This window comes from Diospyros lotus, chromosome 10, assembly GCF_014633365.1.
Source record: "Diospyros lotus cultivar Yz01 chromosome 10, ASM1463336v1, whole genome shotgun sequence".
NCBI lineage: Eukaryota > Viridiplantae > Streptophyta > Magnoliopsida > Ericales > Ebenaceae > Diospyros > Diospyros lotus.
In genome coordinates this window covers 19,531,315-19,558,010 of record NC_068347.1, presented here as the reverse complement: position 1 = coordinate 19,558,010, position 26,696 = coordinate 19,531,315, and the positions used below count along the sequence as shown (strand labels likewise).

The 26,696-nt window shown below is 38.2% G+C and overlaps 1 protein-coding gene across 9 annotated transcripts in view; it reads left to right on the top strand.

Annotated features, from left to right (window-relative positions):
* Positions 1 to 26,696, top strand: part of LOC127811380 (transcription factor IIIB 60 kDa subunit-like) — a 99,636-nt gene that overhangs the window by 49,194 nt on the left and 23,746 nt on the right. For all 9 annotated transcript variants that reach the window (XM_052351183.1, XM_052351177.1, XM_052351179.1 and 6 more), the window contains 7 exons: positions 5,313 to 5,398; positions 5,491 to 5,567; positions 8,141 to 8,197; positions 8,341 to 8,453; positions 24,186 to 24,265; positions 24,352 to 24,438; positions 25,498 to 25,578. In XM_052351183.1, the coding sequence (XP_052207143.1) occupies positions 5,313 to 5,398; positions 5,491 to 5,567; positions 8,141 to 8,197; positions 8,341 to 8,453; positions 24,186 to 24,265; positions 24,352 to 24,438; positions 25,498 to 25,578 (581 nt within the window). The remainder of the gene's footprint in view (positions 1 to 5,312; positions 5,399 to 5,490; positions 5,568 to 8,140; positions 8,198 to 8,340; positions 8,454 to 24,185; positions 24,266 to 24,351; positions 24,439 to 25,497; positions 25,579 to 26,696) is intronic.

The window sequence follows — 26,696 nt, the reverse complement described above, 5'->3', positions numbered from 1 at the left end:
CACCAACGAATCAAAAACAATAACCACACTGACATTGTGAACTAAGCTGAATTTATATCCAGCAAGGAGCCTAGCTAATGCGCCTAAGCATGGCGCTAATTCAAATAACAGACATAGCTATAATAGAAACATAGCAACAAATAAACTTTACAATAAGCAAACAACAAATACATCCTCTAACAGTCAATCGTTGCTCATGCATCAACAATAGGTACTACACCTTTTCTAAATCTATCTCGTCCATTTGATAGGTGATCAAGCTTATGACAGTTTTATATTCATGATCTAATCAATTTAGAATTGCAAGTAATAGATCCTTTTCACTCAAAGATTCACCAATAGCAACTAAAGAATGACCAATTGTCTTAATTTTCAGAATGTAATCATTGATAGACATTGAATCATTTTTAATAGACCTCAGTTGCTGCTTTAATTGAAAAGATTTTTCTATGGTTTGACAAGAATACAAGCTCTCAAGGGCAGGCCATATCTCGACAGATGATTCGCATTGAATCATTTGCTCAAGCACCTCCCTGTCAATGGTAGAAAACAACCAACCAAGTAGCAATTGGTCCGATTGCATCCAATTCATATACTCCACGTTAACCATTGGAGTTTCACCATCACCGGTCGAATCCGACACATTTAGGAGGAGGTGACTTGTTCAGAAAAGGCAACAGGTCGAAGGCTCGAATTGTAGCAAGAATTTGTGCTTTACAAAAGATGTAGTTACTTGAGTCTAACTTGATTGGTATAAAGCTAAATGCGTTCGCAACAGCTGAGAAATCAGATTGCGAGGCTGAGGATAGTGAGGTGGAAGAAGGTATTGGAAGTGAAGAAGAAGAATTCTGATCAAGATTCGAGGCCATTGATGCAAGTCGCAGGCTTTGATACCATGTAAAGTAGGTTAGGGTAACAAAAATCTAGGGCATAAGAGAGAAGAAGAGAGCGATATCAGAATTTTACTTCTTAGAAATGAATAAAATGTTTTCCAAAATAACATACAATGAAAGCTTATCGAGCTTATATACAACCGTGCCTAACCACTATAACAAAACCACATCATCGCATATAACAACACACTAACAACATACACTAAGTAAATACATAACAAAAAACAATCTCAAGTATTCTAACAGAAACAAGCTCAAGTAATCTCTCTAACACTCGAAACCCTAACTGAAGTCCAGAAAAAGGAAATCAGGAATAGGAGGAAAGAGATCGACAAAAGAGCCTTTAAAGGTTTGTATGTGTGAGGCGGATAAAATGCACGTCTTTGTTTAGCAAGAGTACAATGATCACACTGGAATGATGAAGGATCTTTATTAACGAACATATAAGGGTACAAACGCCTTAGATAAGAGAAACTGGGGTGACTTAATCTATGATGCCACAACAAAACATTGTGATTAGAGAATAAGGAAAAAAATAGTAGGTAACTTTGGTCTTGAAGGAGAACCAACACCTGACAAGTAATAGAGACCATTTTGCTCATTGGCATTCCCAATCGCCCTCTTCGATGACAAATCCTGAAATTTACAACAAGAAGGGAAAAACGTTACTGAACAGTTCAAATTCTTGATTAATTTACTCACTAAAAGTAGATTGCATTGTAGATTTGGAACATGAAGAACTGAATTCAATTTCAACCCATTAAGTTCCATATCTCCTCTCCCTGTTGCTATGCACATAGACCCATCTACTACAGTAATACCAACATTTTCCTTACATGGTTGATAGTTACTGAATGCTGTATTGGAGTTTGTCATATGGTTAGAAGCACCTGTGTCTACTATCCAAGTATCATGCGAGTCTTTATATAACAATAAGGAAACAATACCTTTGTGTGATGTAAGCGCTGTAGGGCTAGTAAAAATTGATGGGACAGTTCTTGAGGCATCTATCACAGATGAGGAAATCATCAGTTTTCGAAGTATTTCCATCTGCTCTGCTGTGAATGGTTGGGAGGCTACACCAGTTGTTATCTCAACCACAAAAGCATTCTTTTTCTTCTGGCTTCATGGCTTCCAATCTGGGGACTTGCTATGAATATTCCAACACATGTCTTTGGTATGGTTGGGCTTCTTATAATGCTCACATCACATCTGCTTGTCCTTTCCAAGAGTTCCTTTTAGATTGTATCCTTCATTTCATTTTGCTGCTAAAGCAGATCCCTAGACTGCTGTTTTGGTGGATGAGCTCCATACTGGAGAGGACATCACTTTACTCCTTATTTCTTCTCGCTGAACTTTAGAAAACACCTTTTTCAGGTTGGGTAAAGGCTTTATGCCAAGTATACATCCTCAAACGTCATCAAATTCTTGATTCAGCCTTTGTAAGAAATCAAATATTCGATCTTTTTCTACCGTCTTATTGTATAGGACTCCATCATCAATACACTTCCATTCAATATTGTGAAATAAATTGATTTGTTGCCACAGTTTTGAGAGTGTATTGAAATACTCAGTGACAGATTATGTACTTTGTCAAGTGTTTCAAATCTTAGAGCGAACCTCAAAACTTTGTGATATATCCTCAAGCCTTTGTACTGCATCCCACACTTCTTTTTTTGTTTGGTAGAACAGGAACATACGCCCATTCCTTTGCTCCATCGAGTTTATCAACCATGCCATCACAATTGAGTTTTTTGCTTCCCATACACTATAGGTGACAGAATTTGATGGAGGTGCTGCCGTTGCTCTTGTCAAATATCCCATTTTTTCCTCTTTTGTTGATCACAAGCAATACTAATTGATACCATTCTTTAAAATTGTGGGTTGGTGACAGTTGAGATATTGGTCAATTTTGTTATGGATGTACTGGAGTTGGCCATTTTATTGGTAATGGTGGCTGTTGGTATGAAATGAGAGGGATGCTGCACACCAGATTTGAGACTATGCCAATCAGATTTGAGGCTGAGGTCTGATAGGCTACCATGAAAGAATGAAGTAGAGGACTGGGATAGAAAGAGTAGGGAGCAGCGACAAAAGTTCCCCGGAGAATCGACGAAGTTGGATGGCGATGGCTGACAGCAGATAGCGACAAAATCACCGTGATCTGTATGGGCTGAGTGAGACGAATCCAATGGTGTTGAGCAAAAACAATCTCAGTGCACATATCTGATGCATGGCACATGGAGGCTTAATGACGGTTGGGCTCTGGAGGGGGGGTCGATTTGAGGCCGGTGATGTTGATGGTGGTGGTGGCGTGTTTGGCAGATCTCGCCTTGAAGCCCCAACAGAATGACGGCAAGCACGGTTGTGGCAGGAGACCAAGCGACGCTGGTGAGCATCGGTTGCAGAAGGAGACCAAGCGATGGTGGTGAGCGTCAGCTGCGGAAGGCCTGTAACCATGATGGAAGATCGCGGTGCTTGGTGAGGAGATGACCGCTGAGGATCGACGGAAAAAATGAGTAGAATGGACGTTCACGAGGACGGTGGGCTACGGGCGACGGAAGCTGGAGATGCACCCAGCTTCTGGAAACGACGTATAGGAGACCCTTTGTCTTCTTTGCTCTTGGCGCTTGACAATAGTGGCGGATTTGTCTGCTAGAACGGTGGAAGATCGACGACAGCTGCGGGTGGCTTTGATACCATATATTCGTACAATCGAATCAACAATGATATCTTCACACACGCACATCTAATTAACGTACAACATCTTATGTACAAATTAACCCACACTCCTCTCATCAAACTAAATGATAGAAAAGCAAACCCAAAAAATATGGATACATGATCCCTCAATTTGTGGGATCCCATAAAGTATGGATCCTTTGTCCCCATTTCCTACATATTCTATATATTTATATCTTCTATATGTATAAATGTAGTATCCACAAAATACCATAAATATTAAGAAATAACATTAGGTTGCATTAAATCCATAACTTTAATCACCATTAGATTTTCACTAGTGTTGCATCATTCATATACAATTACACCACAAATTTGAAAATGTTTAAAGGTAATTTGATGAATCACCTATGAAAAATCAGTAGTCACAACACAAATAATATCATTGCTTGATGCATTTGTTCAATCTTTAGACCTATTTTTAACACCTAACATATTCATGAAAAGAAAGAGAATTAACATTGCTAACTTTTAACTTTCAAATAGACAATTGCAATCAAGTGATGACATTGCCATACGTTTGGCACATACTGTTATGGTAGCTATGAATTTCATGTTTGTATGGCTCTCACATATACAAATCCATTCGAATATTGGTGTTTCATTGTTGACTAGTGTAGATATGTAGAGAAGCAAGAAGAAATATTTGGCATAATCTTAGTCCAAAATTTTGACAGCTTTGAGAAGTCAAACCCCACTTGATTGAGTTAGATATACCAATTTTCTTAGATAGCGTTTGTTAAAATGAGCAAGATAAGGGAGTATCAAAATAAGGTCGGAATGTTTTTCGGACCAAGATATGGAATGGTCAAGATAAGATTGGGAAACATTCCAAAATTTTTATCAAACTGTTTGTTAAAGTTTTTGGAATGCATTAGAGGCAAGCGTTATTTTTTTTTTTTATCTGTAAGGATTAAGATATGCTTATTTTTTTTTTTTTTTTGGGGGGGGGGGGGGGGGAGGATAAGCATATCTTATCTGGAAAAATTAAGAAAAGAAGTCACGCGACTTCTTTTTCAAGGGTCACTAGATAAGTTTAATAAACACGTTGGAAATGACAAACATTTGGAATGCTTTCCATATCTGATCTTTTCCATCTTATATTTTAGTTAACAAACACTACCTTAAACTTCAAGATTCTTGACTGTAAACTCACGCTGCCATTTAATGGTTATGTGTTTCATGCAAGGTAATCAGAGGCAAAAGACACCCTTAAGTTGCTACTACAATATATTTCCTGAGGCAATATGCACTTAGAAAAGCACTTCCCTGAGTGAAGCAAGGTGGTAAATTGACCAAAAAGAATAATTAACATATTTAACATGAAAAAGATAAATCACATGATCTGTAAGACATCTAAAATACAACTTTAAGAATATTCAAACAAATAACTTTGGGATCTTGCAAAAAATTTATATTTGAATGTTGTATCTCTTTCACCCACTTCCACTTATGAAACAGATTCAGAAGTCATTTGTTATGGTAGTAACAATACTAGAAAAAAGATAGTCCTATTGTCACTCATATTTTGCACATGTTAGTACCTAATTGCCAAATATTCGACACCATACAATAAAGATGGTCTTATGGCCTTTCAATAGAAATTCTCTCTTACGTCTAAAAGGTACAGTTTGACATTTACATACTTTTTTCACTGTGAAACTCATTTTATTGTAGCTTATGATGATATGAACAACTTGGCAAGAGGCTTGGAAATGGATGATGCTGATATTGTTCTTCGTCCAGCTGTAGCCTTCTATACAGTATGATGCTTCCCATCCTAGTAGCTCTGTCATTAACATATATGCAATTTCTATCAAGTGTCTGATCTCTGAATTCACTATACATTTTGAAGATTGCCCTTGAACGAAATTTCACTAGGGGGCGCAGGAGGGAGCTAGTTGAGGCTGCTTGCCTTTACATTGCTTGTCGGTAAGGGATCTTATTTGATAATGGAGAAAAAAAAATTTTAGGCTAGTGTATAAAGTTTATATTGAAAAAAATAAAAGAAATCGATATAAAACAGAACTTGCATTCACTGAAATTTGTAACAATGAACATCTAAGTTGTGTAAAGGCAGTGGACCTTCTTCAAGACAAAAGCAGTTTAAAGGGTGGTTTCATGTGAAGGCAAAGAAGAATTAACCTGAGTTGTAGCCAGTGTTAAAAGGGAATTAATTAGTATAGAAGATAAAACTTGAAATGACAAGAAAATGACAACCTAGTAACAATTAGTATTTATGATAATAAGTGTACAACAATGAATCAAAAACAGGGGAAACAGTTTAGAAAGTTGTGCTCAGTGCCTCTTGAGATTTTTTTAATTTTATTTTAAATATTTATGGTTTTTAGAGATTATTTAAAGTAAGATAGGTGGTAAGTTACTATACCATTTAAGGAAATTAAATATCCTAGTGTAATAAAATAACAACATATTTCATGTTATCTAGCCAAAATAAATAGGAAGAAGAAAAAACTTAACAATATATCAAGCTTTAGTTCCACTAGGTGGGATTTATACATGAATTCTAGATTCCCAATAATTTTTATCTACAACCTTATCGTACATAAAAAATCTCCTACCATGTTTTCTTAATACTTTATTTTGTTAAATGTTGTTCCTTTCCATCTACTCTCTTTATATGAGCCTCTATTTGTCTTCTTCTCACATGATAAAATTGTCTTAATCATGTCTCAATCATCTTATTTTTAATAGGAGCTACTCTCACCTTATTTAGAATCTAATTTCTAATTTTATCTTTTCTTGTATGGTCACATATCTATCTTAAATCTTTCTCTATTACGCTCATATTTTGCACATGTTTGGAAGTGAACTTTTGTCATGACCTGAAATGAGAATCCTGACTACCACATGGCCCCAAATGAATACTAAGCACTAGGCCTGGTAATCCTTGAACAACAAAGCTTGTATTATTTCATAGTCATAATGTCCATTCTAGGACAAGTTGCCATGCAAATTAATGAAGTAAAAAACAATTGATTTCAAGTCAATTCTTCTTACCAAAGGACAAAGATCTTACTGATAAGTAAATAGAGTTGGCATTGAAGGATTACTAGACAACTGAGATAATTAGGTTTGCATGAAAAATGACCATATGAACAAAATGGGCCTATCAAAAATCAACCGGATTGCGAAGATGGATGAATTTGGCTTAATGCTAGTTTGGGATTTGAAAAACATAAAAACTGATTTAAGTGGGCCAATAGACAGTAAATGGATAAGGGTCACAGAGACGGAAATGAAGCTAGCTGTGAGTAAAGCTTTGGTTGAAAAACACGAGCGATGAAATTATATCATATTTGCTTGAGAAAACTTTATTCAGTGTGGCATTGTGCAAGATAAAGCTTTTTGATGATGATAATAAAATATAAATGAATTTCATATGAGAGTATTCTAAGCTTAATGAAATTCAATAATGAATTGACAACCATACAGCTTGAAGGTTAGCATTAATCCTATTGAATAGATTTGTTTTTTCCAGCATGGAATTGCCAAAGTATTTAAATCCCTTCCACATCTGTTGCTTGTCACGTAATATTTTATCAATATACCTGCTAAACAGTGGGATGAGGGCTTGATATGTGGTTGACCTGCTGACTAAGATCACCAAGGTGTGGCAGGGCTAATATCTGTTGAAACATGAAAAGATTGTGATCAGTAAATATTGGAGAATTAGATTATGATCACCTCTGTGTTGATTTGCCTGCTTCTTCATATTTGGCTTTGTTACTTTGCTAACTCTCAAGCAATTGCATTTGGAAAAATGTTTTTGACAATAGAACTGTGTTAGCTAGGACAGGGATCAGTAAAGAGTTGACAACATGGATTGTGGTGTCCGTAGATAATTCTGAAAGGATTATTCTTTGTTGACACTAGAACTGTATTAGCCAGGACAGGATCAGTAAAGAGTTGACAACATGGATTGTGTGGTGTCCGTAGATAAGTTTGAAAGGAATATTCTTCGTTGAGTTGTTTATGTTGCAAGTATAGGCTTATGCAGATTTTGGCATGGCTAAATCCCATTTTTGTCAAATCTGTAACTTAAACATTTCAATAAATCACTTGCTTTGCGAATGACTTCTTTGGTCAGTTTCATTTGTTAGGGACCATATGCAGTAGGTGCTAACTCCATCATAAATGTGGGGAAGTCTCAGCCTACTATAAGAAGTTCATTAGGCATGTCAAACATTTTGTTCTTTACTTAAGTGAATTTCTGGGTGTGGCACGCAAGGGCTTACCTTGCTAAATTACTGTAGTCAATGTGAATTCTTGAAATCTTTTAACGCAATAAATTCTTGTTAATGTGAAAAATGTTATTAATGCCAAGCGATTATGTTTGATTTTGCTAATTTGTATGGATTAATATCTTGTTGGTCAATTTAGCATTTTTCTATCACTTGAATCTTTCGAGTGCTTCTACTATCTGCTTACTGCTTACTCTTAAAAAAAATTGTGATATATTAAATTTGGATCATTTTGTGCAGGGAAAATAAAAAGCCGTTTCTTCTTATTGATTTCTCAGACTTCTTGAAAATAAATGTGTAAGAAACTTTTAATTAGTGATTAACTTGTCATTGTTTGTCTAAGTTATCATTCTCTTTGGTTACACATTTATAATTTACCTTTCCTCTCCAATCTTCATTCTAATGAACATTTTCTAAATTTTATCCTAATTGTGTTGCAGATATGTTCTAGGTGGCACATTCTTACAACTATGCAAATTGCTAAGCCTTGAGGAGCACCCCATTGTTCAAAAACCTGTAGACCCTAGCCTTTTCATTCATAGATTTGCCAACCGTAAGTATTTGCTGTGAGAGTCACACAACTCTTATGTTTGATTGTCAAATGGATGCCCACAGGCCATATTTTCCTTATATCTGATAGTATACCATATTTACAAATAAATTTCATTCATAGAAGCAAAATGAAAGTTGTATACTTCCAACATACGAAGATATATTCATTTGATTAGAGAATCCTTGATAATATATTTGAATTTAAAAAATTCACTATAACCTAGGAAAGTAAAAAAGTTCATTGAAAAAGTAGAAAGGGTACAAGAAATGAAAAATATGAAGAGAAGCAGTAATGAAAACATTTTCGCCCAAATTTAGCTATTTTTGATGATTCTTTTGTATTCCTTGTTTTATTATTTTGCATTGTTCTTTTTGTCTCATAAGGGGATTAATGTCTTCCATCTCTTTAAAATCCAATTGGGAAAGTTTCTCTAGGGTTTCATGGGAGGGGTTTCTTTGCCACCATTGACTTCAAATTGGCTCTTCATTGTTGTTGGTGTTCTGATCAGTCTGTTGTTGTTAGCTGTTGCCTTTGTCCCAACCTCCCTTGGTCTCTCCCCTTTTTTTCTTTCCCATCCCTTTGTAATGATTCACCCATTGTTCTGGCCCTTGATCATTTTTGCATCTCCTATTTCCCCCTCTTCTCTGACTCTAAAGTAGGCTTGAGATCCATAGCCCTCTGCGCTCTTTATTTCTAGTAGTAGATTCCCTTCCCTTTTAAACCCTAACCATGCTCTCTTTCTTAAACCCTCCCCTTATGTTATAGATGTATAGCCTGATTTGATTTATGACACCAACTTTGAGCTAGCACGGGGTCCCGCTTGTAATTGTAACCTTCTCAAAATAGTGAAAGAAACCCTAGTGCGGCTATGGAAGTACGCATTCTTTACCTAACCACATAAATTGTCTTTTGTGCATGCAATTTTGTTCCAAGTTTTCTTTATTGCTTGATGCTTTCCCTAACAACTAGTATCAAAGCCTCATTAGGAAAGAACAATCAGAGCAATGGCGTTAGAAGAAGGGAAAGTTAAGATTGACAAATTCAATGGCAGACATTTCGGGTTCTAGAAGATGTAGATCGAAGATTAGCTGTACTAGAAGAAGTTGCACCAACCCTTGTTGGGGAAGAAGCTAGAGGAGTGAACTCTGTTAGATTGCCAAGCACTTGGTGTGATTTGGTTGATGTTGGAATGGAATGTAGTGTTTGAAAGAATGGTAAACCCTAGGGTAGAAGAATTAAGAACCAAAGCTAAGAGAATAGCGAAACTGGAAACTGATTTAATTAGAATAAAAGCCACACATAATACATCGTGAGCTGCCTTTATATAGGCATCACATAACTAACTAAAGAAGGCACAACCGCCTTATGACAACTGAAACTAACAACACATGGAAAATAACAAACAACACACTAAGTACACGGAAATTATAAACCAGCGCACGAGCACATAACATAAAGACATGATTTCAATGCGTCGTTATTTTCAACACTCCCCTTCAAATCAAGGAAGGCATTATCTCAATGCGTCGTTATTTTCAACACTCCCCTTCAAATCAAGGAAGGCATTATCTCAATGCCTCGTTATCTTCAACACTCCCTTTCAAATCAAGCTCCGGTAACTTCTTGACTGCTGTAACACCATTAGTACATATAGGAGTACGAATTAACCCAAGCTTACTGCACAGCAGCTTGAATCTATCTCTAGGCAGACTCTTGGTGAGAATATTAGCCACTTGAGCTGATGTAGGAACATACCGAATTTCTACTTCTCCATTTTCAACCTTCTCTTGAATGAAATGAACATCAACACCTACATGTTTTGTTCGAGAATGAAAAATTGGATTTTCTGCCATACTTTTCGCAGCCAAGTTATCGCACCAAACAATAGGAATTGTACCAACTGGATAGCCCAATTCTCCAAACAAAGACTTGAGCCATAGCAATTCTGTTACTCCCAAAGCCACAACCCGATATTCAGCTTCTCCCACGGAGCGAGCAACCACTGATTGCTTTTTAGAACCCCAAACAATGAGATTACTACCCAGATATACACAAAAACCGCTGGTACTCCTTCTAGTAACTTTACAAGCAGCATGATCTGCATCAGTAAAAACAACCAAAGACAAATCACCAGGAGATGAGAGACCCATATCGACTGTACCCTTAATATATTGCAGCAATCTTTTACAAGCAATCCAATGCTGAGATTTAGGGCAAACTGAAAACTGACTCAGCTTATTAACAACAAAAACAATATCCGGCCTTGTATAGGTCAAATATTGTAGTGAGCCTATGAGGGTTCTATAGACAACTGGTCGAGCAAACACTTCTCCTTCATCAGTTAATGTCACACCAGCGGGCATTGGAGTCTCACACGGTTTACAATCTGCTTAACCAGCCTTTTTCAGCAAATCAAGAGCATACTTAGATTGTGTAAGATATAGCTCACTGCTGTTCCTATGAGCCTCAAAACCAAGAAAGTAATTAACAGCTCCTAGGGTTTTAAGAGCAAACTGCTTATCCAAGTCATGAATACAAGCTTGTAAAGCAACAGGATTAGATCCTGTAAGAAGAATATCATCAACGTAAACTAATACAAAAAGCACATAAGCATCGGTCCTTTTAATAAACAGAGAGGCATCTGAGACAGATCGAACAAAACCCCAACCAAGCAAAGCTGTCTTTAACTTGTTGTACCATGCCCTAGGAGCCTGCTTTAAGCCATAGAGAGACTTCCTTAATTTGCAGAGATGAGTATGAGCAACAGTACTTACAAACCCTTCTGGCTACGCCATAAACACATCCTCAGCCAAATCACCATTCAAAAAGGCGTTATTAACATCTACTTTCTGTATTTCCCAGCCAAAAGTAACAGTTAGAGAAAACAACACTCAAATTGTGGGTGCTTTCACAATTGGGCTAAAAGTCTCTGCATAGTCCACACTTGGATTTTGTAAAAATCCTTTAGCAACCAATCGAGCTTTATACTTTTGAATGGATCCATCAGGTTTAAACTTAACCCTGAAAACCATTTACAACCAATTAGGTTCATATCCTTTGAATAAAGAACCAAGTCCCATGTATGATTTCGGTGAAGAGCAGTGTACTCCTCTTCCATAGCTTGAACCCATCGTGAGTCTAATAGAGCCTCACTGACATAACTGGGTTCAAGTGAGCTTACTAGGGCATGAGGAGAGGTAGAAAAGGAAGGATGTTTGGCTTTAAGGCAGGTAACCATGGGATGAATTGAAGGAGAAGGAGGAAGCTTATACTTTGGAATTCTAGGTTGAGAAGCTGGTAAGGAGAAATTTGAAACAACTAGCTTGAAGGACGGACTAGAGAATGTGGCAGCTTGAAGCACTGATGCAGGAGAGGATTGAACTACTCGAGCACACCTACAATGAGAAGATGAAGAAGAAATGGGCAACAAGAAATCTGAAGACAGATTATTTTGTGCCATGCCAGAAGGCACATGAACTGAAGCATTCGTTGAAGGAAAAATATTAGTATTGAGTTATATGGTTATAGGCTGGGGTTAATCCTATGATAGAGCCCATGGCCCATTGTATTTGTATATATATATATAGATGTATAGTCTATGAATTTAATTAAGTGGTTTTATACATATTAAAAGCTAGGTTTACTTTCTAAGCTTCACATGGTATCAGAGCCAAAATACAAACCCTAATAGCCACCATACAAACCCTAGCTGCCGCCGCCGCCCACATCACCGACGAACATCGTCGGTCGCGTTGCAACCGACCGCCGTAGCCTACCGTGCCACTGCCGTTGCCGCCCACTGCGTTTCCACCGCGCGCGCGCTAACTGGTCAGCTGTGGGTCTTCACCGTCTGGCCACTGATCACGCACACCACCATTGTCGTTGTGTTCGCCGGCCTCCGATCTGTTGACCCCCAGAGGATCGTCGCCGTTGCCGCCGCTGCCACGCGCCGCCTCTCTCACACTGTTCATAGAGACATTTTTGCTCTGATCTCTCTCACCAGTGCTCCGATCGCAACGCTGTCTTCACTATTGGAATCGCCTCCTTCAGTCCATCCCAGCCTCGGTGGTTTCGTCGCCATCCGTGGTCGGCGGTCACCGGCATTTGCCATCTGCCGTCGCTCCAGCGCGCCTGTTCTCTGTGTTGGATCATCCAGCTTTTATTTTTTGGCTTATTTAACCCTTTTTTTTTCAGATTTATTGATCTTGTAGGGCTCCTTTTTATCCAACATGGCTGGTACTAGTAAATCTGGCTCATTTTCTGGTATTTTGTCTCCCTCTCCAGCCATTGCTATTGAAAAGTTGATGGGTAGTTCCAATTATATCTCTTGGTCCAAGGCGGTTGAACTACAGTGTATGGATCAAGGCTTACAGGATCATCTAACTACTAAGGCCGAGAATGTGACCACAAACAAACCTGAGTAGCAGAGAGCTGATGCTATGTTATGCAGTCTCCTGTGGCAGTTAATTGATCTCTCTCTTCATCCGATCTATACTAACTATACCACGTGTTATGAATTGTGGGCTCAGGCCAAGGCGTTATACACTAATGACATTCAACGCCTATATTCAGTGGTGTCTAATTTGCTCAGTTTACGACAATAGGGTTTGACTCTTCCTGATTTTCTTGGTCGGATGACCTCTATTAAAGCTAAATTTAACTCCTTGTTACATGCTGATAAGAGTGCTGCAGAGGATCTAGCTCAGCGGGATAAGTTCTTCATGGTGTGTACTCTTGCTGCCATTGGTCCTGAGCTTGCTCCTATTCGTGATCAGATTCTTGCTAGTCCTACTGTACCTACTATGGATGAAGTGTATTCTCGTCTTCTTCGGGTTTCATCTTGTCCTACGGTGTCTCCCTCTTCTGCAGGTGATCATTCAGTCATGGTTTCACAGGTTCAGAGTAGTAGCGAATAGGGAGGAGATCGTGGTAATTGGGGCAAACGCCCAAGTGTAACTATTGTCACAAGTGGGGGTATAGTAAGGAACAGTGTTATAAGTTGCATGGCCGCCCTCTCGTGTTAATGTTACTCATGCTCATGCTAATGGTTCTCGATCTGAGTCATTTGATGGTCATCCACCGCAATCTGTCCTTCTCACTAGGGCTGACTATGATGAGTATCTCAAGTACAAGACGTCCCGGCAAACCTCATCCGTAGTTGCTTCTGTTGCCCACTCTGGTGATTCCACTGCCTGTCTCGCTCAGTCATCCTCTTTGGGACCATGGGTCCTGGACTCAGGTGCTTTTAACCATATCTCTGGTAATTCCCATTTGTTCTCTCATTTTACTAATTCTATTTCTTTACCTTCTGTAACATTAGCCAATGAGTCCAAAGCGGTTGCTAAAGCTATTGGCATTGCCAAACCCTTACCTTCTTTGCCTTCAGATTCTGTTCTTTATCTTCCTCATTGTCCCTTTAATCTTGTCTCTGTTAGTAAACTTACGCGTGCCTTAAATTGTTTTATCACTTTTGATGATCATTCTGTTACTATCCATGATCGTGGTACGGGACAAATAATTAGCGTCGGATGTGAGTCGCAGGGTCTAACATCTCAACCTTCTTGCATCGCCTATTGCTTGCTCGGTGACTGAGTCTCCTGCTCTTCTCCACAATCGTTTGGGACATCCTAGTTTGGCTAAGTTTCAGCAGATGATCCCCAGTTTATCTAGTTTGTCGTCTTTTCATTGTGAGTCTTGTCAACTTGGAAAACAGTCTCGCACTTTTTTTTCCAAAATGTGTCAATAATCGGGCTGTGTCCCCATTTGCTTTAGCTCATTCCGATGTTTGGGGTCCTAGTCGTGTCGTGTCGTGTCTGTTTTGGGCTTTCAATATTTTGTAACGTTTATCGACAATTATTGTCGTTGCACATGGTTATATTTAATGAAAAATCGTTCTAAGTTATTCTCAATTTTTGAATCATTTTGTGTTGAAATCAAAACGCAATTTCATACCTCTGTCCAAGTATTGTGCAGTGACAATGCCCTCCTGTATTTTTGTATTCCCTTTGCTACCTTTATGTCTTCTCAGGGGATCTTGCATCAGTCGTCTTGTGCATATACACCATAGCAAAATGGGGTTGCTGAGCGTAAAAACAGACATTTGATTGAAACTGCTCGCACTCTTATTCTACATCATCATGTCTCCTTTCGCTTTTGGGCTGAAGCTGTCCTTGCTGCTTGCTATCTCATTAACAGGATGCCCTCATCGGTTCTTCAGCACCAGATTCCTTACTCTCTCTTGTTTCCTGATCAACCATTATATATTCTTCCTCCCCGTGTCTTTGGTTGCACCTGTTTTGTCCATAACCTGTCTCCTAGTCAAGATAAATTGTCTGCTCGGTCCATCAGGTGCATTTTTCTTGGTTACTCTTGCCTTCAGAAGGGTTATCGGTGTTATTCTCCTGACACCCGTTGCTATTTTCTTTCGGCGGATGTTACCTTATTCGAGTCGTCTCCTTTCTACTCTTTGCCTCATTCGAGTGTCAACCCATTTCTGAGGCCATCCCTCTTCTCGTGAGTCCTCCTGCTCCTATTCTCCTTGTTCCTTCTTCTACCCCATTGCAGGTTTATCATCGTTGTCATCAGCCTCGGTCTCGTCCCGGTGGAGATGTTGTTTCTGTGCCTTCTCCCGTATCTCCTACTACTTTAGCGACTCCTGCTGCCTCACATCTTGCTCCAGTCTCTCCCCCTGCCGCGATCTTGCCTTCTAAGGATCTACTTCCTATTGCCTTTCGGAAAGGTACCCGTTCTTCTCACAATCTTCACCCCATTTATAATTTTCTTAGCTATCACTGTCTGTCGTCTCCTTTTTGTGCTTTTGTGTCTTCCTTATCCTCTATTTCAGTACCTAAGACTGTTAGTGAGGCACTTTCTGATCCGGGGTGGCGATAGGCAATGGTGGATGAGATGACTGCTCTGCATTCTAATGGTACTTGGGATTTGGTTCCTTTACCCCAGGGAAATCTCTTGTCGGTGGATCTATACTGTCAAGGTGGGTCCTGATGGGCAAGTTGATCGCCTCAAGGCTCGTTTGGTTGCCAAAGGGTATACTCAGGTTTATGGCCTTGACTATGGTGACACTTTTTCCCCTGTTGTTAAGATGTTCTCTGTGCGTTTGTTTCTCTCTATAGCAGCTATGCGCCACTGGCCGTTGTATCAACTAGACATTAAGAATGCCTTCTTACATGGTGAGCTTCAGGAGGAGATTTATGTAGAGCAACCTCTTGGGTTTGTTGCTCAGGGAGAGTCTGGGCAGGTTTGTAAACTCCGTCGCTCACTATATGGGTTGAAGTAGTCTCCTCGAGCCTGGTTTGGTCGTTTCAGTGCTGTCATTCAAAACTTTGGTATGACTCATAATGAGTTTGATCATTCAGTTTTTTATAAATACACATCACAAGGGAGGTGTATATACTTGGTTGTCTATGTGGATGATATTGTTATTACCGGTGATGATCATGATGGTATTATTCAGTTGAAGAAACATCTTTTTCATCATTTTCAGACTAAGGACTTGGGGTTACTTAAATACTTTCTTGGCATAGAAGTTGCTTAGTCCAGTTTTGGTATTGTTATCTGTCAACGGAAGTATGTGTTAGACATTCTGGAAGAAACTGAGATGCTTGATTGTAAACCTATAGATTCTCCTATGGACCCTAATGTAAAGCTCTTACTAGGACAGGGGGAGCCTCTTGCTGATCCTGGAAGATACTGCAGGCTAGTCGGAAAACTTAATTATCTCACTATCACTCGCCCAGATATTTCTTTCTCAGTCAGTGTTGTCAGTTAGTTTTTATAGCCTCCTTGTGATAGCCACTGGGATGCAGTAGTCCGGATTCTCAGGTATATTAAGGGAGCTCCAGGTAGAGGACTATTGTATGAGGACAGAGGTCATACTCAAGTAGTCGGATATTCTGATGCTGATTGGGCAGGTTCTTCATCTGATAGACAGTCTACTTCAGGATATTGTGTTCTGGTTGGAGGTAACCTAGTATCTTGGAAAATTAAGAAGCAAGAGGTTGTTGCTAGGTCGAGTGTCGAAGCAGAATATCGTGCTATGGCCTTGGCAACGTGTGAATTTATCTGGTTAAAACAATTGCTTCAGGAGCTCAAGTTTGGGGAGATATCATAGATGAGATTAATTTGCGACAATCAAGCTATATTACATATTGCTTCCAATCCAGTCTTTCATGAGAGGACCAAACATATCGAGATAGATTGTCACTTTATCCGAGGGAAGATTTTATCTAGCTGTATTACCACAGATTTTGTCAATTCTAATGACCAGTTAGCAGATGTCTTCACTAAGTCTCTCAGAGGTCTTGAATTGAGTATATTTGTAGCAAGCTTGGTGCATATGATATATATGCTCCAGCTTGAGGGGGAGTGTTGAATTATATGGTTATAGTCTAGGGTTAATCCTATGATAGAGCCCATAGCCCATGGCCCATTGTATTTGTATATATATATAGATGTATAGTCTATGAATTTAATTAAGTGGTTTTATACATATTAAAAGCTAGATTTACTTCCTAAGCTTTACAATTAGAATAAGGAAATTCATGCACATTAAAATGAACATGTCGAGACACAAACTCGACCAGATGGATGAAGACATTTATAACCAGCTTGTGTGGAGCTATATCCTAGAAAAACACACTTGGTAGAATGAAAATCAAGCTTATGCCTATTATAAGGACGAAGAAAGGGAAAACATGCACAGCCAAATGGTTGAAGAAAATGATAGTTGGGTGGTTTGTGATAGAACCTTTCAAAAGGTGTATTAAACTGAATTGAAGACGAAGGTAGCATGTTAATCAAATGAGCAGCAGTAGAAAAAGCTTCCACCCAAAACTTCAAAGGCATGTTAGCATGAGATAAAAGAGTTAAGCCCATTTCAGTGATATGCCGATGTTTTCTTTCAGCAATACCATTTTGCTGATGAGTATGAGGACAAATAAACCGTGACTGAATGCCATGAGCATGAAGATAGGGTAAGAAAGCTCGAAATTCTCTCCCATTGTCAGTTTGGAAAGCTTGAATTTTAGTTTGAAATTGAACTTCAACAAGCTTATGAAAAGTAACAAAAACGGACAAGGCATCAGATTTAAGCTTGAGGGGATATAACCAAGTGTATCTAGTGTAGGTGTCCACAAAAACTATATAATATCAAAAACCTTCTGTAGACAACATAGGTGCTGGACCCCAAAGATTAGAATGAAACTTGTCTATTACATGATTTATTGCTATTACATGTATCCAAAGAAACACAAGCTCAATCAGGACGATAAGATGGTAGAGATGAAGCTGGAGTGCTGTTCACAGCTGAACAAGAAGCTGAAACAAGCCGATATAGCTCATCTTTAAGATGTCCCTGAAGTAGCACCTTCTCGGTACATTTGTCCTTAACAAAATACACATTAGAGTGAAATTCAGCTACCACATTATGATCTTTAGTAAGTTGAGAAACACTAAGCAAATTTTTTTGCATGTTAGGAACATGCAAAATGTTAGGAATAGAAAGAAAGGAATTAGGAGGCAATTGAGTATGCAAAATACTAGTACCAACATGAGTTGTAGGCAATTGCTTACCATTGCCGATTGCAACTCTATCACCACCATGGTAAGGTGTTTAAAGACAAATTTTGAAGGTTTGAGGTAATATGATTTGTAGCACTTGAGCCAACAAACCAGGCTGGATCGGATAAAGAAGAGTTTGTAGAACTATGTTCATGAGGAGCAAAAGGTTTTGGAACACTGTCACAAGGTAAAGCTGTTACTGAATCCATGTCCTGAGTGTAGCCTCCAACTAGAATCACTAAAGGTTGCCATATAAGCACCACTTGGACCGAAGTTGTTTCTAGTATTAAAACCAACACTAGAAGGTCGACCAAAACCTTGATTAGCTTGAGTAAAATTCTTATCAAATCGGAAATAGCATTTATCAACAACATGTCCTGGTTTACCACACAGTTGGCAATAAATCCGCCTGTTAGAGTTTCTACCTTTGCCCCGACCTCCTCTAAAACCAAAACCACCGCCTCGTGATGAAAATCCTCCTTGGTTATAACTAGCATTATCAATATTTGATGCACCAGATGAATGTGATCCCATATTAACATCAATGAATGTAACGAATCAAACTGATTTACAGGTGATGGTACATTCTTATCATCTAACCGCTGTTCATGCATAAGTAATAAGTACTGAACCTTCTCCAAATCAATATCATCCATTTGGTAAGTAATCAAGCTGACAACAGTATCAGAATCTTGATCTAAACCATTTAGAATTGCAAGCAACAATTCATTATCATTTAAAGGCTCTCCTATAGCCGCAAGAGAATGACTAATTGTCTTTAATTTCAGTACATAGTCATTAATCGACATATCACCCTTCTTAACCGATCTTAATTGCTGCTTCAATTGGAAAGACTTAGCTATTGTTTGTCTAGCATACAAATTTTCAAGATAGAGGCATACCTCAGTTGATGATTCACATTGAATCACCTGTGCCAAGACTTCTTCAGTAATCCTAGAGAAAAGCCTGCCAAGGAGTAACTGATCAGACCGAAGCTAGGCCATATATTCAGGATTAATCGTCAACTCATCACCATTTGGATTCGTGACATACTTAGACGGAGAAGAGGACTTGGTTAGAAACGAAACTAAGTCGAATGCACGAATTGTAGCAAGCACTTGTGCTTTCTAGAAGATATAGTTCTTAGAGTCCAATTTCAACAGAATGTAGCTAAACGCTTTGGAGATTGCAGCAAAGTCCGATTGAGAAGCAGTCGACATAAATGATGTCGATTGAGGGGGAGAAGGAGCAGAGGAGGAGCTGTTAGCTTGATTTGAAGCCATTAGACAAATCGTGGCTTTGATACCATGAAAGAATGGTAAACCCTAGGGTAGAAGAATTAAGAACCAAAGCTAAGAGAATAGCGAAACTGGAAACTGATTTAATTAGAATAAAAGCCACACATAATACATCGTTGAACATCGTCAACAAGAAGACCATAGCAGATTTGATGAAGGCATTATTAAATACGTATGAGAAGCCATCTGTCTCAAACAAGGTTTATTTGATGTGTCGATTATTCAATCTGAGGATGGGAGAAGGTGCATTAGTTACAGATCACATCAAGTTCAATGTAATTACGACTAAATTGAGTTTGGTGAAGATCACAGTTGATGATAAAGTCAAAGCATTGATTCTATTGTCATCTCTGTTAGAAAGTTAGTCTGCAACGGTGACTGCAGTGAGCAGTTTGTCAGGGAGTATTGAGTTAAATCTAGATGATGTTTGAAATTTGATTCTTAGTGAGGATATTCGCTGAAGAGAGTTTGGTGAACTTTCTGGTTTTGCTTTGAGTATTGAAAGCAAAGAAAGGGACCATCAATGAGGTCAGAATCAGGGCCGTGGCAATCAAAATCAAGGGGAAAGGATTAGTCTAAAAATCGCAAAGATATCACTTGTTGGAATTGCTATAAGAAGGACCACTTCACGAGTCAGTGTAGGGCACTGAAGAAGAAAAAGAAGAATCAACACCAGGATGATGAGTCAACAAATATAACCTCTTTGAAGAAATTGTTGATTCCCTAATTTGTTTCGTGGACAGGCCTATTGAATCTTGGATTCTAGACTCATGTTTGTTGTTTCACTCTACTCCACGCAAAGACTATCTTGTATATAATGAAGCTTTGGACAATGAGGGGAAAGGTGAAGTTCACATAAAGACTTCCTACGGAATGCAATGGAGATTGCAGAATGTTAGATACGTTCCACGCCTCAAGAGGAATCTAATCTCAATGATTGAAATAGACGATGATAGATACACAATAGTATTTGGAAGTAAATCATTGAATGTGACGAAGGGAAATATTGTTATGGCACGAGGTAGTTAGGTGGGAACTCTGTACATGACTGCAGAAAGTAAGGACACAATAGTAATGACTAACTGTGGTGATTCGACACTATAGAACTGAAGGCTTGGGCACATGAGTGAAAAGGGAAGCAAGCTGTTAGTATTAAAGGGGAAATTGCCAAACTTAAAAGTTTGTTGATGTTGGTTTTAGTGAAGACTTGATCTATGGGAAGCATAAAAGAGTTAGTTTCTCAAAGGTTGGAAGGACATCAAAGATGGGAAAACTGGAATTGGTGTATATAAATGTATAAGGACCAACCCTTGTGCATTCCCCTGGAGGCTCATGCTATTATGTCACCTTTATTGATGATTCCGTCAGAAAAAGGTATGGGTTTATTTTCTGAAAAATAAATCTGAAGTATTTGGTACTTTTAAAAGGTGGAAAGTTGAAGTTGAGAATCAGACTGGTCTGAAGATCTAGTGTTTGAGGTTGGACAATGGTGGGGAGTACAATAGCCAAGAGTTCAAGTTATTTTGTTCAGAAAATGGGATCAAAGTGATTGAGACAGTTCCTAGAACACTAGAACAAAATGGTGACGCTGAGCAGATGAATAGAACCTTGAACGAGCGAGCAAGGAGCATGTGAATACATTCTGGATTGCCAAAAGCATTTTGGGTAGATGTAGTCAACACAACAACTTACCCATAAATCGAGGACCTTGAATTTCGTTGGACAAGAGGTATGGACTAGAAAGGAGGTTAACTTTTCACATATGAGAACCTTTGGTTGTGTTTCATATGTGTACATAAGTTTTGATGACAGAGATAAGTTCGACCTAAGGCTAGAAAGTGTTTCTTTATTGGTCAAGGTTCTGACTATTTTGGTTATCAATTCTGGGATGATCAGAATAGGAAGATCATAAGTCACACGAATGTCACTTTTAATGAAAATGTGATTTATAATGACAGGCTTGGAGTGGAGCCTGATAGTGTAGGGAAACAAATAGAAAAATGTGAAAAGCTATGCTCGAAGAGATCTTGGAGAGTGATGTGGCTAGAAGGGTTAGGGAGAATCTATTCTTGAACCTCAAGTAAGAAGATCTAGCAAAGTGTCTAGACCTCCACAACAGACTCTCCTTCATTATACAATTTGCTTTTGATTGATGCCAAGGAATTGGAGTACTTTGATGAAGCAATGTAGATGAAAGATTGAGTTAAGTGGGATTTAGCCATGAAGGACAAGATGAATTCTCTTGAGAAGATTAAAACATGGACACTAACAAAATTGCCAGAAGGAAAGAAAGCATTGCAGAACAAGTGGGTATACAAGTTCAAAGAAGAGCATGATGACAGCAGAAGATACAAGGCAAGGTTAGTAGTAAATGGTTTTCAGCAGAGAAGGGAATTGGCTACAGTTAGATTTTTTCTTGAGTCAAGTTGACTATTATCAAATTAGTGTTGGGTATTGTGGTTGCAGAAAATTTGCATCTAGATTTGAAGACTGCATTCTTACATGGTGACCTTGAGGAAGACATCTACATGGAACAACTAGAAGGTTTTCAAGTTCCTAGTAAGGAAAACCTTGTGTTCAAGTTAAAGAAAAGTTTGTATGGCTTGAAACAGGCTCCCAGGCAATTGTACAAGAAGTTTGATGGTTTCACGTGTAGCAATGATTTCATGAGGTGCAAGATTGACCGTTATTGTTATATCAAGAAATTTGACTACTATATCATTTTATTGCTATATGTTGATGATATGCTAGTTGCAGGTTTTAGCATGAAGGAGATTAACAAGGTGAAGCAATAAGTGGCAAAGGAATTTGAGATGAAGCACTTGGGTCCAACTAAGCAAATACTTGGGATAAGGATCATATGAAACATATCAGAAGGAACACTGAAGTTGTCTTAAGAAAAGTACATAGAGAAAGTGTTGAGTCTTCAAGATGCAAAGATCAAAAGCACTCCCTTGGGACGTCACTTCAATCTCTCTAAGAAGCAGTCACCAAAGGCGGATGAGGAGTGAGAATGCATGTCTAGAGTACCATATGCATCGTCAGCTGGAAGCTTAATGTATGCTATGGTGTGTACCAGGCTTGACATAGCACATGCAGGGGGAATTGTTAGCAAATATATGTCAAACTCAGGGAAGGAGCATTGAGAAGCTGTAAAGTGGCTTTTATGATATTTGAAAGACACTTTAGGTATGACACTTTGTTTCAAGAAGAACAGTGTTACTTTACAAGGATTTTTTGATGCAGATTTGGGTGGTGATTTGGATAGTTGAAAAAGTACAACTGGCTGTGTCTTTACCTTGGGTTGTACTGCTGTTAGTTGGATGTCTCTACTTCAGAAAAGTGTTGCTCTTTGATTTAGTTGAAGAGTTTTTGGAAGAGTTGTGACAGTCAAAGTGCTATTCTTCTTGCCAAGAATCTAGTGTTTCATGCAAAAACAAAGCATATTCAACTGTGAAATCATTATATTCGTGGGCTGATAGATGATGGGACATTGTCATTGGAGAAGATTCTTGGATCAAAGAACCCAACAGACATGTTGACCAAGGTTGTCAGCATGATAAGCTGAGGCTATGCATCACCTTAGCTGGCCTCCATGGTTAGTGATGAGGAGGCGCCACACTAGGAGCATTTGGGTTACAAGGAAGGAGCAAAGTTACAAGAGTTTGCTGTTGTTTGAAGATCAGTCTCCAAGTGGGAGAATGTTAAGAGATGTGGAGCCTGATTAGATTTATGACACTGATGCTGAATTGGCATGGGGTCCTCGCCGAACAGGCTTGAGACCTAAACAGTGTAGGAATCTTGTTTGAATTAGGAGTTTAATTTTTTCCCTAGTTTTCATCTATAAATATGTGGGCATAATTTTTGTAATTGTAACCTTCTCAAAAATAGTGAAAAAAACACTAGTGCAGTCGTGGATGTAGGCATTCTTTGCTGAACCACGTAAATTCTGTCTTGTATGTGTGATTTTTTTCCAAGTTTTCTTTCTTGCATGATTCGTTCCTCAACACCTTATTCCTTGGCTACACGTGGTTTTGGTTTCCTTGAGGTGGCTCCTTGCTAGAGTCTTCTTGAAGTAAAGCCTACCCCTGCTTCTCTTGTTGAGATTATAATGGTTTCTCCATCTCAGCATAGGCCATGGATCCAGGCAAGTGCTAAACTACCTGGATCTTCTTCACATCAATTTGTTGATGGAACAGGCAAGTGCTAAACTACCTGGATCTTCATGTCAATTTGTTGATGGAACTCAAATCTATGCGATGCTGTGGGCTTTTGATTTTTGGTCATTTGTGTATTTCCTGGCTGCACTGGTTTGGGGTGATTTGGTGGCTGTAGTTAGAGGAGGACAACGATGGCTTTTCTTTGAGGAAGAGCTAGTAAAGGATTTGGATTTTCTTGCTTTGTTTGGTAATTTGATGTTCTGCTTTTGACTTCTGTTTCATTTTGTGTTTTCTTTTGTCTGAGCCTTGTTGGTAGTAGTCTAATGCTTGCATGGATTTAGTTTTCTTGCTGGTTGTTGGGGTTTTGGAGCCTTTGACTGGTCAGAGTGTCATGTTATGCTTTTGAGGCTCTCTTCTGTTGGTCTATGTTTTAGGTTTAGTTTTGTTAGGTCCTCGCTGGAGTTTCTTTTCTCTAGGACTCTGGTCTGAGTTCTCCCATCACAGCCACCTGTTTGCTTTCATGATATATGTGTATTTAGCAAAAGAAGAAACGAAAAAGTTTTCCATCTCTTTCCTTGTAGACTTACCTTTTCCAGAAAAAAGAATATATTTCCACATGTGATTCTTAATAGTTAATTATTTATTGATACTCCTTCATTCCCAGTGCAGCCCATTGTTTATTTCGTTGTATATTGCAGGATTAGTTGGAGATGGTTACATGGCAGTTTCCAAGACTTCACTTCGCATTATAGCTAGCATGAAGCGAGATTGGATGCAGGTGCCATGGATGTGTTATATGCATAGAACATTCTGTATGATATATGATTTTTTTTTGTTTGATTACTGATTTTTAAAAGCTTTCAGACAGGGAGAAAACCTAGTGGTTTATGTGGGGCAGCATTATACATATCTGCACTTTCACATGGTTTCAAGTGCACCAAATCAGAGATTGTAAGTGATTTTTTTGTCATTTCTTTTTTGTTGTTCAAATATTAAATGTATGGTTTCGTTTATTTCTTGGAAACTTTTCTCATTTCATCATAGCTGGTTTGGTGATTCATAACAATTTGGTCCTTGATGATGAGATAGAGGCATATGTTTTGGTTTGATTGTAGAATTTTTGATGGCTAAAATGTAGCAGTGAATTTTCTAATTTACTGGTACAGATGCCATATTAGGCACAAAGTCAATACTTTTATATTATTAGCATTTTTGCCAAATAGAACTGACAATGCCTTTCACCATAACTATTGAAGTAATTTCAGAGTCCATGAGTATCTTGATCTTGAAAGAGCAGCTAGATTAAGATAACCATAATATCCTGATATGGCCAAGATAGCACCAATGTCTCATCTTTATTTTCTTTTCTTACCTTTAATGTTCTGTCTGACACTACATTTACCTAATCCTTCCAGTCTTCCTAAACTGACGAAAACCCTAGGCTACTTACTATATTTGATTTGTGGACAGCTTCATTTTCGTCACATGGTAAATCAGGACATGATGGATGCAATCCATGTTCTCTGCTCATTGCTTTGTTTTTTCCTTTTTTGGCCAAGTAAAATCATATACTTTTGCTTTCATCTTCAGTGTTGTGGTTCCATGAAAACTCATTATTGCCTTTTGCATTCATCCCTAAATGATCACTAATTATTGGGTGATTTCTTATTTCAAATCTTTTTGAGATTCATGGGTATTGTCTTTAATCTACTGATGTCCATAATACCGAAACATTATGATTTAATGTTGCTGTTTGCAATTGTGAACTGTATGGTTTATTATACATGTGTTCAACTTTATTGCAGAAGAAATTATACTTTTTTTCCACAAAATGTTGGATTGAACCTTTGCCTTTAACAAATGTATGAATTCAAATGATTTAATTTTGTAGTTTATATAGGTTTCCCTCTGCTGACAAATTTAGCACCATACTCACTTTTTCTTTTAAGAAGTTGAATTTTGGTAAATCCACAATCTTTTCCCACTGATTGTGATTGAAGTTGTCATCAGGTACGAACTGTTCATATTTGTGAAGCAACATTGACAAAGCGGTTGATTGAATTTGAAAATACGGAGTCAGGAGGCTTGACGGTATGCCCTACTTCAATATGGCACGACATCATATCTTACAGAAGTGACAATAGTCTGTGTCATTCTTAATTGCCACCTAACAGTAACATATATTTAGCTGTGATCCTATCAAAGATGTATATTTGTCTTGATTTTTGTAGTCTGAATTATTGTTATTTTCATTTGTCACTTGTTTTGGCTATTTTCTTAGTGATAAATATTTACATTCTAATTTGGTTCGAGCCTATCTGATAAAAGAGCTCCACATAACATAGTGTTGGAAGTTTCTCAAATAAAAATTATGTGAGTTTGATCTTGTGAAGACAACACTAGGTCCATAAGCCTTAAATGGTCCAACAATGAGTCAAGATTTCCTACATTTCCCTTCACATTCAACTGCATTTTTGGGCATGGAAAGACTAAACAAAAGGTGACCTATATACAAGAACAAGAGTGTAATGACAAATATGAATAACGGAAACAAAGACCAATGTTGGTGAACAACAGATTAACACATGTAAGAAGAGTTGAATATGGGACCTTTTGAAACCGGAGTTGTGATACCATGTTAAACTGCTATGGTGATAGAAGTTTTAGGTTGTTAGGGTAAGATACATATATCAAGCTTCCCAACAAACCTCTTTTTCCCAACTTGAGCACTCTTATGCAATCATATTCATAATTGTTGTATTGGTCTTGGGTATTCTTTGACAGATTAAATGAGAAATGATTTTTGATAATTTGTGTGGGAATCTATGGATTCAACATACTTAAACTTGTATTCCCTTTCATTAAATGCTTCTTGCATAAAAAAGTAGACAAATGCAACATCTACCACCTTTATAAGTTTGCAATACCAGTTGGATTCTTGTAGGATTTTTTCTGTTTTTGCTAGGTGAATCTTAGGATGTTGACTACCTAGAATTGTTTAAACCATGGGGAAGCCATCAACCTAATCATCTTTTGGGGCACTTGAAATGGATAAATGAAGCTAAGTGATTTGAGTGTTCTTAGAGCCACTCTTCAACATGAGCACCCCTGTATTCTGATTTCTGTTTAGTTGTTTGTTACCAAGCAAGCATTATTGAAACATTCTTAGGAAATATTTAATTATTGCTTTATAAGGTCATTGACTTTCT